Source organism: Perca fluviatilis, chromosome 12 (assembly GCF_010015445.1).
Source record: "Perca fluviatilis chromosome 12, GENO_Pfluv_1.0, whole genome shotgun sequence".
Classification (NCBI taxonomy): Eukaryota; Metazoa; Chordata; class Actinopteri; order Perciformes; family Percidae; genus Perca; species Perca fluviatilis.
Window position 1 is genome coordinate 29,163,246 of NC_053123.1, and position 13,300 is coordinate 29,176,545.

Genomic DNA, 13,300 nt, shown 5'->3' on the forward strand with positions numbered 1-13,300 from the left:
CCTTTATTTATAGGAAAGCTGAGATGTGAAGGTACCCTGGATCTTCTGCGTCGAGGAATAAACCTCTGCATATGTGCGCCCGCTCTATCAACTGAGCTAACCGGCCACAACTATGAGTCATTTTCAAATAGAAATTTGAAAGAATGCGATTAGCTTATTGTGAAGACTGTAATCGAATGTGCAATATTTAGTTGAATGTTTGGCGTAACATTTGGTTTAACATTTTTTGAATCCTCTTTTTATTATTTTATTCACTGTTTATGAGATAAATGCTGGAATAATGTTACATATCTCGGATTGTTTACATAAATGTCCTATTTTCAGTGGATTTTTCATTTATTTTGTATTACTTTATTAACATGATGGTAGAAGGTGTATATATAATATATATATATATATATATATATATATATATATATATATATATATAATATGGCTATTGAACTGAGGCATATCAGAAGTTTCAATTTACAGGAAAGTACTGATATTTTTTATCGGAATAGTTTCTGTATTATTATAACTTTAGCTTTTGCGATAAATGTTCTGTATTTGACTGTTCAACGTCCCATGCTTGTTGTCATCCTTGCATAAGAATATAAAGCAGGTTTGATGGTGTCTCATGTTGTAATGCTCCATGACATGTTTTATCTGTTACATAGTGAATATGGAATTTTAGCTAAACTTTTTTTTAAATCGCATATCGAATCGTAATCGCAATATTTGGCAGACAAATCGCAATTCAATTTTTTCCCACAAATCGTTCAGCCCTAGTGTCTGTCTGTCTGTCTGTCTGTCTGTCTGTCTGTCTGTCTGTCTGTCTGTCTGTCTATCTATCTATCTATCTATCTATCTATCTATTTATCCTGTTAACAATGGCTGCAAAGACTCCAGCTCTTGCGTCAATGTTTATTTCTGGGAAAGATGATCTATTCAGCAAATCCCAAAGCCGCCCCCCAGACCTGGCAGTCATGAGCCTGGGTAAGTGCTCTGCTGGTCCTCCAAGCAGCAACAAACGAGCCGTCATAACCAACCATTCTAATTACTGGCCCAAAGTACTGCAACAAATCAATGGTGCTTTGCATATTAACCGTTTTTAATTTGACACATAAGACATCCTACCTTCCTCTTCGCATCTTTCATTTCCCAAAAACATGCACACACATGCCTGCCTTTTGTATTCTAGTGTGCTACTGAGACCCTTCCAGAAACCACAGCCATTCTCAGAGTGTGAACAGACTGTTTAGACTGCTATCAGGTCAATCAACTACAAATGTTATGCCCGTTTTGTCTTTAATGGACCTTAACAGATGATCTGATATATTTTTCTTTTCCCTGAAATATTGGGAGGACAACTAGAAATCTATAACTGATCTTACCATCTTATTCTACGCTGACAGTATCATATTTACTTTGCTGTCTTGTGCATTATTTTACACACATTTCCACAAACTTCAGCCTGAAACATTTGGTATCTTTGTAAACTTTGGAATCTCCACTAAGATAGGAAATCAAGTTATGTGAATTTGAACAATGTTTGGCTGCACAGCATTAGTTTGTAATAACTGGGCCATCATTTATTTATATGAGTTACTGTCTATTTTTTCTCTACTGGATGGTTTAAAACTTAAATCAGATCCCACGGCACATAACCTCGCTGTTGGGCAGAAACCTTGTATCTCCATATTTTGTAATCCAAATGTTTCTTATAACACAATGCTTGGTCACCCATTAAGTCTGTCTGGGGTTTTTACAAAAATGTGAACAGTAAGGAGGCAATTTCGTTCGTCTAAGTAGTTGAATAAAATGTTTTTAAATAATTAAATTTCCTGAAAAACAGTGGTTTTGGGCACATACGTTTTTTCACCCGACAGTGACGATAAGTGAAGAGTATTGTGTATTCTGAGGCACTAAACAACATTGTGGTAAAGCATTCAAATTTGTCCGGCTTGTGCTGCTCTGGGTTGGTTTTACGTTTAAATTTTTTAAGTTTAAGTTTCAGAAATGTCTACGCAAGGATGAAATCACTCTGAACGATTACACAAAACAAACAAGCACACACACACGCACACGCACGCACACGCACACACACAGAGATGATTAAGTGATTGCCTCACCTCCTCCCCAGCGTATGCAGCGAGCCAGGTCGTTCCCCGTGCCCAGAGGGAGGATGGCCACTGGAGGGTGCCTGGCAAAGTTGGCCTTATCTACAAAGGCAAAGACAAACAGATCAATCTTATATTTGGTTAGTTGTACAGGTCTTGAAACAACTGTTTCTAGAACAACCTGGGGGCTTATTTTTGTCCCTTCCGCCATTGTGTCTGTTGGTTATAACAGCATTATAATAAGGTAATTGCAGCGATAAGAGAACATGGTAACATTGCTACAACAAAACCTACTGGAGAAGGAAATGCAAAATAGTGTGTCGAAAAAAGTGATTAAAAAAAAGTCACTGTATAGTATTTCGAAAAAGACATAGTATAGTATGTTAAGACACAGTTGCAGGTTTCTGTGTAATTGGTCGATCGATCCTGCTACCTCTCGCTTGCGCTTCCTGTCTCCCGTCAACTTCGCGAAAGTAAGCACAAAGTAAGCCCACATTAGCCAATCATAAATTCTTTTTGTTTTACCTGTAAGAGTGGTACCCATGTTGTGATGTTAGCTAATCACTGTAACAGAGGTTGCCTCCCCTCATTTAAAAAAAAAAAACTGCCCACAGACAAATAATGATTTAGGCCACTCTGCCCTGAGGGCAGGCAACCTCTGTTGGGTGAGTGAGTGTACATTTTAAATGCTTGTTTATTTTTTAAATTTCCTTTGCGCAGCAAGCGCTCTACCATTTGAGCTAATTCCCCTACATATTAACAATGACAACAATGTGTAGCTCCGTAACATCATAACTAGTAACGACAATGCTTTTTTTCGACATGCTATACTATGACTTTTTATCACTTTTTTTGATATACTATACTATGACTTTTTATCACTTTTTTTGATATACTATACTATGACTTTTTTCGACATTATACTATGATTTTTTCTCACTTTTTTGACATAGTACACTATGACTTCTGTCAGATGATCAGACAGGATGCAGCCAAGACATCTTTTGAGCCCTGTTGTCGTGCATGTATACTGGGGGGTCTGTCTTGTGAACTTGCAGGTTTGTGGCTGAGGCGACAACAAGAGGACTGGAAGCATCTGGCCAGTCCCCCCAGGCTATTTAACCCTGCATGCCCCGAGACCAGTGTGCAGCTTTCCCTTGACCAAGCACCATCATGATCTCATTGTGTTTAGTGCACCACACATTTTTCGCTGCATCCATACACTCTCATACATCGCTGATACTGACAACCACACCTCATCGCCTTCCTGTTTACATTTTTCTTTAAAAAAATGTCACTTCATTATTGTTAAGTTGACTGTGCATCTCCCTGTTTTGTTGTGGCCTGTGAGCCGGTCGTAACGCTATATTATTGCTTTTTTTTTTAATCACTTTTTTCGACTTCTGTCAGATGATCAGACAGGATGCAGCCAAGACAACATTTTAGCCATGTTTCATGTGTCTACCACTTTATTTTGAGGTCAAACCAAACATGAGTACATTGTAATGCCGTCAATAATCCCTCGTTGCGCAGTAAAACTGATTGTTAAGGATTACGGAAAATACGGGCGGTAAAAGTTGAGCCAGAAAGTCTGCCTATAAACTGTGATGGATGCTTATGATGGACAGCTTGGGTAAAAACTTTAACCATCGTTTTCTCTGTCAAAACAGTTTTGCCAATCGGATGGTTTGTTTACAAGGTCATTCACTTGATGAGTACAAAAACCATGGCCCAAACTATGAACATAAGATCCAAGTTGTAACCATAGGTCATTTTTGTTATTACCTATACAGTCGAGGATCCAGCCCACAGTGCCGTCACCTCCGCAAGCAAGCACCCGGAAATCAGGGACATCATGGAAGAAGTTGAGCCTAAAAGACAACAGAAGATTCATAGGTTTAACCGACACGTGCAGTATGAATGTATTGTTTGGTCTTTTTCTACACAAGGGTCCTCAATCTCAATGCCAGCGTGTATTACAGTGATAATCCTTAGATTGGATTTCAGAACGGTTGAGACAGGGACTTAAAGCTCTGAATGATTTAATGGCATGAGCTAAAAGGCTGATGGGCAGAGGGACAGAGAGAGAGAGAGAGAGAGAGAGAGAGAGAGAGAGAGAGAGAAAAACAAGACAGAGATAGAAGGTGTAATCAATGTGTGCCCTCTCCAGCTGCGTTCACTCCAATCCTTTCCCTAGAAACCAGTCACAGAGTGCGTGCCCTTCAAAGGGACCTTTAATGTGCGTTGGGACAAAGGTGTCGACAGTAGCTTTCATCTCTTTCCATCATGAGACAGCTGCATACAGGGCACAGACCCCTTTCACACTGACCACCTGGTCCTGCTCAGTTACAGCACATATACCCTCTAAACCAGGTCCGCACCTCAGAATAAAAAGAATGTGGTGTTGTGCAGCTAATACTTATTCAGTGTAGCGATTTGCTCTGGTGATGTCGTGGCACTAACACGATGACAGGCTCCCTCAACATTAACACAACTTAAAGGTGCAGTAGGTAAGACTTGTATAACTAACTTTCTGTCATATTTGCTGAAACTGACACTATGTTTCAGTAGAACGTAGGAGAAGGTAATAAAAAAATCTGGCTCCTCTGGCACCACCTACAGCCTGTAGTGCGATTTGCAAAAATCCACCGTTCCCTGTTCAGATGCACCAATCAGGGCCGGGGTCTAACTGCCTGTCAATCACTGCTCATGCACACACATTCATTCTCCCTTGGTGGGGGTGGGGGGGGGGGAGTTTTGGGCTTTAGCGGAAAGGGGGGGAGGCACTGAGACGTTGTTGATGTTCAAATTTTTTGGCTAAGTCCTGGATCTTCACAATCCTACCTACGGCATCTTTAAGTCTTAACAGTCTAAACATATACTCCTAAATATCCGTTTTCCAGTGGTCCAGTCAAAGGCCGTGAGACAAACAGCCCCCTCTAAGGCAGAGAAACTATACCAACGTGCACTCGTCGTGGGGATATTTCCACAACATGGAGCTGTGTATCGCATCCAACCAAAACCTTTCAATGTCAACATAAAATTTTAATTAAGCCACACGTGGCTATGCTTTATGTATGACAGTTTAGGAGAAACATATGCATCAGCAAAGAGGTTTTTACATTTATTGCATTCCCTAAACAAATTACCCTGAGTGAGCTGCCTCTCATCCTAAAGCCTGCTGAGCCTGTTGCTAGGGAGCCCATAGTAACAGTTGTGGAGAGTTCAGCTGAGAGCAGGTTGACCCTCTATGTGTTAACAGACCTGTATTCAGCGCTGTGTTTATTTGTACGCATGTGTTAATATTCCCCTTGTGCGTACTGTAGAGCCTCTCTCCCACTCTTAGCAGCACCAGCAAAACTCTCACACTGCTCAGAAATAACAGTTTTACATCACTCTGCGCTCAGATGTGTGTCATCGGAAGAACAGACACATATGCACTTGAAAAGACGGAGTTGAGTATGACAAGTAGCTTCTTTATTAAAGGTCCCATACTGTAAAAAAGTGAAATTTCCATGTCTTTTTTTATTATAAAGCTGGTAAATACTGTGAAAGTATCAAAAGGCTCAATCCACAGAGAAATGCACACAGCCCGTATTCAGAAGCTGTGCCTTAAAGGTCCCATGGCATGAAAATTTCACTTTATGAGGTTTTTTAATATTAATATGCGTTCCCCCAGCCTGCCTATGGCACCCCAGTGGCTAGAAATGGCGATAGGTGTAAACCGAGCCCTGGGTATCCTACTCTGCCTTTGAGAAAATGAAAGCTCAGATGGGCCGATCTGGAATCTTCTCCTTATGAGGTCATAAGGAGCAAGGTTACCTCCCCTTTCTCTGCTTTGCCCGCCCAGAGAATTTGGCCCACCCATGAGAGAGAGACATCATGGCTTTCAAACGAGCAAAGTGGCAGTTGGTCAAGGCCACACCCCCACCCTCCACCTTGCCCCCCCTCTCTCCTCCTCAATAGCTACAGACACAGAAATGGCACATCCTAAGGAAAGCTCATTGTGGGACTGGCTCTATAGTGGCTGTAATTCTGCAACAAGGCAGAATTTTGGGAAAGAGACTTCAGATACAGTATTAGGGGACCACTAAGGTCTATATAAAAGAGACTTCAGATACAGTATTAGGGGACCACTAAGGTCTATATAAAAGAGACTTCAGATCCAGTATTAGGGGACCACTAAGGTCTATATAAAAGAGACTTCAGATACAGTATTAGGGGACCACTAAGGTCTATATAAAAGCATCCAAAGAGCACCATGTCATGGGACCTTTAAACGAGCCATCAGGACTTTCATAAGGTTGGGATGTCACAACTATACTAACTACTTAGCACAAAAAGTAAGGACATTTGTGTTTGGTAGATTATTTCTCTGTGGTAACAATGCTTTTTGGCAATAAATCTTATACCGTTGGAAAGCCTGTTTAGTTCCCTTTCAAATTGTGCCCGATTTGTAAGGAACATGCATTTGTGGGATGAGTAGCAGTGCTGAGTATGTGGGTTGCGCCCATGAAAAATTTGCCAAATCTTCTCTGCCATTGCCAAAAAGGTTATTTTGCTGTTGCTATTGACACAATTCCTATTTTTAAACTCTGTTTAGTTCAGGAAGTTGTATCACTAAACTGTAATACAGTAGGAGAGACATCACAAAAATGAAAATTACAAAAAGCTCAGATCACAATGTCTTTATCCAGTGTCCATAACACTTGAGAGTAAATGCTGTGTTTGTGTTTGATGCCACATGTATCATCTACAGCATTGTCCCCTAAGACCTGAGTGCGTCATTGGGTCGCTTTTCTTACAATGGACCCTCGAGGGCAGCAGTTCTGCTAGTCATGACTCAGAGAGCGTGCGCGAGAGAGAGAGAGAGAGAGAGAGAGAAAAAAAAAAAAAAAAAAAAAAAAAAAAAAAGAGAGAGAGAAAGAGATACATGGGAACAGACAAGGGAGGAGAGAGACACAAATGGAAGTGAAAGGATGGTGAAGGGAGTGCTTCACCTTCAAGGTAAAGCATTTACAGCCCTTAAGCTGCGTCGGGCATTTTTCTGCCTTGAATACACAAAAGGCGGAATAGCGTACATTTCAAAGTACAAGCTGTGCTCAGCTCTGACGTATGAGCGTGTGTGTGTGTGTGTGTGTGTGTGTGCGTGTGTATGTCAAGAGGTCAAATGCACAGCATTGCAGTAATGCGATGTTCCCATTACCCTTCACCCACCTCAGCAGGTTAGTTTGACATGAAAGAAAGAGCTGGTGTGACAGCACAGCTCCCTGACTGAACAATAACTAACTGTACTTTATATTCACAATGTTCGTTTCATTTTGAAATACAAACGCCTGATGTAGCTTACAGCTAGGGTAGGCGGTTCTGTTTATGAAATCACTGGGCAAAACTTTTCAGCATATAATTAAATCAAAATAAAGCATTATAATTCAAGTGTTCTGAGAGAAAGCTAGACTTCTGCACCTCCTCTTGGCTCCGTTTTTAGCCTTTAGAAAATCTAGCCCGTGACAGGAGACTTTATCCAATCAGAGATTATTTCAAAGAGAGGGCGTTCCGATTGGCTGTTCTACAAATGCAAATGTGCGTGCACGTCCCTTCAGATTGTGAAAACCTGATTCGATGGAGGAAAGTCCTGCTTTCTATTCCAGCATTGGCAACAACTGCCTTTACTGCAAAGCAACGTAAAAAAAAAGAAAGAAAACAGACTTCTCAAAAAGAGTAAGAATAAAGTGTGTCAATATCAGCGAAGCCTCGAATCACAGACTGTCATCTCAAAGGGCTTTACAAATAAAACAGGACGGTAATTCTCATAAGATCGTCGATATAACGCCATCGGGATCATAATGACGATTGGGATGATTGAAATGAATGACTAGTACTCATACAGGTTACTGTATGAAGAGAGGGGCTGAGGACAGAGCTGCAGGAGGAGGGCTGCATTTTACAAGTCTGGTGTTTGCTTTTCTCTTTCCAGAAAACAGCTTACCCCAGCTTTAAAGTCACAGAAACATGAATGTCCATATTTTAATAAATAACAGCTTTATATCTTTGTGTGTCTCTGTATATCAATTCTTTATACACTGAACGATAGTCTGAAGTTTACTTTTACATGTTCTAACAGGCATGCTCAAATCAGGACATCACTCAACTAAATAAATAAAAAAACCTGTCTGAATGAGCCTCGCAACTACAGTATATTTGTGTGATATATATATAAAGTAAAATATATCACATATATATATATATATATATATATATATATATATATATATATATATAACATAACTCTCTGATGGCTGAGGCCTACATTAGAAACAGTGTCCTGGGACAAAGATGGCTGCTCTATTCATTCACCGACATCAAAATAGCGACAAAGAGACAAATGCAGCAGACTTACCCTACCATTGGTCCCCCTTGGTCCAAACTGTACACCTGCCTGGGGTTTAGTAGGTACCTGAACTTCCTCAGTACCCTGGAAGAAGAGAGAAAGACAGAAGAGAGAACAACTGAAATAGTTAAAAATACAGGGAGCGCCTATGGAGTACATCGACCAGCATATGCAATTTGCTAATCATTACATCAGCCTTATACAAGTTTAATGTTCCAGATTATGAAAGATTTTTCATATATATGTTCCAAGAATGAAAACGGTAAGTACCTCAGCCCCTAAAGCCCCCTTCACAGTGTGAAATAAGTCCAATTACTGTAATGTCACAATGTGCTGGATGGGTCTAATAAAAATCTTGGTTGCATTCGTGTCTGAAAATATCCCTTTTAAGGAGCGTCAGATCAGATGGTGCAATAAATGTCTGGTGAATCCTAGCGCTAAGATGTGGAGATCAGGGTTGGGCGATTGGACGAATATCTCAGCTATCGGCGACTGGCTGAGTACATGGCTGGTTGAATTTTTTTGGCCGATTTTTGTCATTTTATTGAATTTTTTTCATTTAGAATAGAAATCAAATCTTGGGTTTGTAAATGTAACTCAGTGGAAGCATCATATAGCTTTACTGTAAGTAAGTAATGGGAAGTGACTTCTGTACAACCTCCACACACATCTTAAATAATCTGTTCTTCTGCATTTTCTGTCTGAAATGTACAGAAATAATCATTCCAGAGATCAGGAAGATGAGGCATAATACAAAAGAGAGAGATGAAGAAGTGGAGAGTTTTAGTTTGCATGCTCTTCACTCTTCCATCTCTTCCATCTCACAAATTGTCAGTGTATTAGCGAGCTGCATATCGACACAGCAGTTTCCTGTAACCTTGTGAGGGTTACATAAAGTGCCCATTGAAGCCTGCACAATTATCCTCATGCACGTCTCATGCAGGCAGTTTTACTGGTTGCTAATATGCTTCTACAATCCAACGGAGGTTAGGCAGACTACTTAAATCAAGTCTTAATGCTTAATTCAGATTTTTTGCTCAGATCCAATTTTTTGTTTGACTGTTCACATTACCTTTAAAATGTGGCCTTCTACTGTGAACTGTTTGCGGTTTGGAACTGACCCGCACGCGCAAAAGAACAATAACAATGACATCATTAATTAATGAGCAGGTGCTGAGAAGGAGAATAATGAAGAGGAAGAGAGCCAAATTGGCTATTTTGGCCTTTTGCGGGGTTATGGCTTCAAATTCACCACAGAGGTCTGTGTGACCGGGCGACCGTTGCACCGTTAGGACCGCTACGGGTCCCCACCAGAGTTTCCCCTGGCTTTGCCCTGCCCAGGCATAGTTCACCATCTTTCGGGTCCTAGTGCACGCGCTCACGCTCCACCTCCCCGACGGTGCGGGCGAGACGGCCGGTGATGCGCCCGATCCCGAGGGACCGGGATCCCACCTCAGCAGGCGCGCCGGCCCTCACTTTCATTGCGCCACGGGACAACCTTCTGACTGGGCTAGATTTGAGTGTTCACACTACTTCTGAAGAAGTCCGACCTGGTCACTTGACCCCACTTTTGCCTGCAGTCTGAACGTAGCCTTATATAAACAAGTGAATATATGCCTCAGCATTGGTGTTAGATCTACACTACTCCCAGGTACATGAGATAAGTTTATATTACTCAGTGGATAACACAGATTTAGACAAATGTGTATGTAGGACAGAAGCCCATACAACTTCTGATAAGTTCATCAATCACACCAACCATGTTATGTAACTGAAAGAAAAGCTTTTTCTTCTTTTTTTCACACTGACACAAATAGCAATACAACAGCCACTGGTTTCCCGTTCTAAATTATTATTTTTGTTCTTGTAATGTCTATAAATAGAGAGTAATTTCCTTTCTAATGGTAATAAAGAGTGGGTTGCTATGGTAGTGTCAGCCCGAGGCAGAGCAACAGGGTATAATTTGTCTCCACTGTTTGGAAGGTTGGGAGAAAGAGATAGAAGAATGAAACATCGAAGATATTTATGTACAGCCCTCGTCATATTTAAATTGCAGCATTCAGAGGGACAGCAGGGAGGTGCAGAACATATAGTGCCCTTTGTGGCAGAAATCAGCTTCCTGAAGTGCGGTTTGATTTTCAGATAAAGGCCCAAATGACTTCAAATAATACTTTCATTTAGTCGTGCCATATCTGGGTATCCAAAGGTACTGATTCAACCCGTTCTCACTCCGAACACGTAAAATCCGGATGTTTGGGCAGTAGCTGTCAGCGTCAGATACGACGCAAAAAGCACCCTTCAGCGTGTGTGTAGAACGCACCGGGGGAGAGCAGCAGCCACACGGCGCTTGAAGATGACGTAGCACTAAGAGCGACTATGGTAGCGAGTAGTATGGAAGCCCGAAAATCTGCATAGGGAGGGATGGTTGGGGGGGTGGATGGGTCAAACAACACAGGACTTTCACCCAAGAGACCGGGGATCGTGTCCCGCGTGTCACGTTTCCTAAACCCAACTGTCCCGTTCTTCTTTTCCTAAACCCAACTGTCCCGTTCTTCTTTTACTAAACCCAACTGTCCCGTTCTTCTTTTCTTAAACCCAACTGTCCCGTTCTTCTTTTCTTAAACCCAACTGTCCCGTTCTTCCTTTACTAAACCCAACTGTCCCGTTCTTCCTTTACTAAACCCAACTGTCCCGTTCTTCTTTTCCTAAACCCAACTGTCCCGTTCTTCCTTTACTAAACCCAACTGTCCCGTTCTTCCTTTACTAAACCCAACTGTCCCGTTCTTCCTTTTACTAAACCAAACTGTCCTATTCTTCTTTTCCTAAACCCAACTGTCCGTTCTTCCTTTACTAAACCCAACTGTCCCGTTCTTCCTTTACTAAACCCAACTGTCCCGTTCTTCCTTTACTAAACCAAACTGTCCTATTCTTCTTTTCCTAAACCCAACTGTCCCGTTCTTCCTTTACTAAACCCAACTGTCCCGTTCTTCCTTTACTAAACCCAACTGTCCCGTTCTTCCTTTACTAAACCCAACTGTCCCGTTCTTCCTTTACTAAACCCAACTGTCCCGTTCTTCCTTTACTAAACCAAACTGTCCTATTCTTCTTTTCCTAAACCCAACTGTCCCGTTCTTCCTTTACTAAACCAAACTGTCCTATTCTTCCTTTCCTAAACCCAACTGTCTCGTTCTTCCTTTACTAAACCCAACTGTCCCGTTCTTCTTTTACTAAACCCAACTGTCCCGTTCTTCCTTTACTAAACCCAACTGTCCCGTTCTTCCTTTACTAAACCCAACTGCCCCGTTCTTCCTTTACTAAACCCAACTGCCCCATTCTTCCTTTACTAAACCCAACTGCCCCGTTCTTCCTTTACTAAATCCAACTGTCTCGTTCTTCCTTTACTAAACCCAACTGTCCTGTTCTTCTTTTACTAAACCCAACTGTCCTGTTCTTCCTTTACTAAATCCAACTGTCCTATTCTTCTTTTCCTAAACCCAACTGTCCCGTTCTTCCTTTACTAAACCCAACTGTCCCGTTCTTCTTTTCCTAAATCCAACTGTCCTATTCTTCTTTTCCTAAACCCAACTGTCCTGTTCTTCCTTTACTAAACCCAACTGTCCTGTTCTTCTTTTACTAAACCCAACTGTCCCGTTCTTCTTTTCCTAAACCCAACCGTCCCATTCTTCTTTTCCTAAACCCTATTGTCCTGTTCTTCTTTTCCTAAACCCAACTGTCCCGTTCTTGTCCCGCGTGTCATGGAAACTTACCTTTTTATAAGCCCACCCACAACCTTTTCCTTAACCTAACTGCGTCAAAAGAGACGCCAATTATAGTCCCGACCAAGCGCGTTTAGATAAAGCGCGTTTAGATATGACGCTAATGGGGACATTTAGCGTCAATAACAACGTAGATTTCTGAATGATTGTTTTCTGTTTTTAAAGCTTTCACTTGTTTCTTTAAAATCTAAAACCTACTAATAACTAAACTAAGAAAAAAATCCCAGATTTTAAATAAAGAGCACCAATTCTCTTTGACCTATACAATCATCAGGTTTGAAATTGTTTATGAGAAGCCAATGGCTATCCCCTGTATGCATGGTCTCCATACTTGATATCGCAGTAAATGCAAAAGACAACTGCAGACCACAGCCGAAGGCCCGTGGGTGGCGGGAACTTACCGCTCCCCCTGTCTCCCTCCACTCTTGGGATTGACCAGGACGAGAAGCGGGTGAGTACCTGGGAGAGGGGTGATCTGCAGACAGGAAGGAAAGAAACGGCCTCAGGCATCAGCTAACCAGCTTTGAGTGGTCTCTTGAACGTCGTACAGGATTGGATGGCTGCTGGAAGCTGAACCCGCATACCTGCAGCGCTTGTCCGTCTCCAGGGGAGAACTTGAAAATCTGAGTGATGTCATCAGGGCTGGTGCTAGGTGGCGACTCCCCCTCACCGCGCTTCACCACAGAATGACGGTCCTGTGGAAGGAGGAAGACTGCTATGGGTACACAGTTAAGCAACCAAGGACCAGGGGGTCTTATTTAAGCGTGATTTGTGGTTGTGCGGAGCCTCCACGCAGAGCTTCCGCCGTAGCCTACGTAAGTGGCCTGAAGTTTATACTTGTGCGTTGATCTCTTTAAGAGAATGGCAGGGCCGGCAAGTGTGTGTGTGTGTATGTGTTAGAGCTGATTCCTATCGTTTTACACAGGCTTGGGCCAGGCTCGTGCTTGCGCTCTTGGTTGCGCGTTAAATGAGACGTCAGGTGATAAATTTCGATTAGTGCGAAAATGGATGCTGAGGAGGTGAAACGGAGG

At 41.9% G+C, this 13,300-nt stretch overlaps 1 protein-coding gene across 5 annotated transcripts in view; it reads right to left on the reverse strand.

The window, feature by feature from the left end:
- The window catches only part of LOC120569606 (diacylglycerol kinase beta), a 123,516-nt gene that overhangs the window by 56,116 nt on the left and 54,100 nt on the right, over positions 1–13,300 (reverse strand). For all 5 annotated transcript variants that reach the window (XM_039817539.1, XM_039817541.1, XM_039817542.1 and 2 more), the window contains 5 exons: positions 12,854–12,964; positions 12,671–12,744; positions 8,503–8,577; positions 3,888–3,973; positions 2,115–2,204 (listed from right to left, as the gene is read on the reverse strand). In XM_039817539.1, the coding sequence (XP_039673473.1) occupies positions 2,115–2,204; positions 3,888–3,973; positions 8,503–8,577; positions 12,671–12,744; positions 12,854–12,964 (436 nt within the window). The remainder of the gene's footprint in view (positions 1–2,114; positions 2,205–3,887; positions 3,974–8,502; positions 8,578–12,670; positions 12,745–12,853; positions 12,965–13,300) is intronic.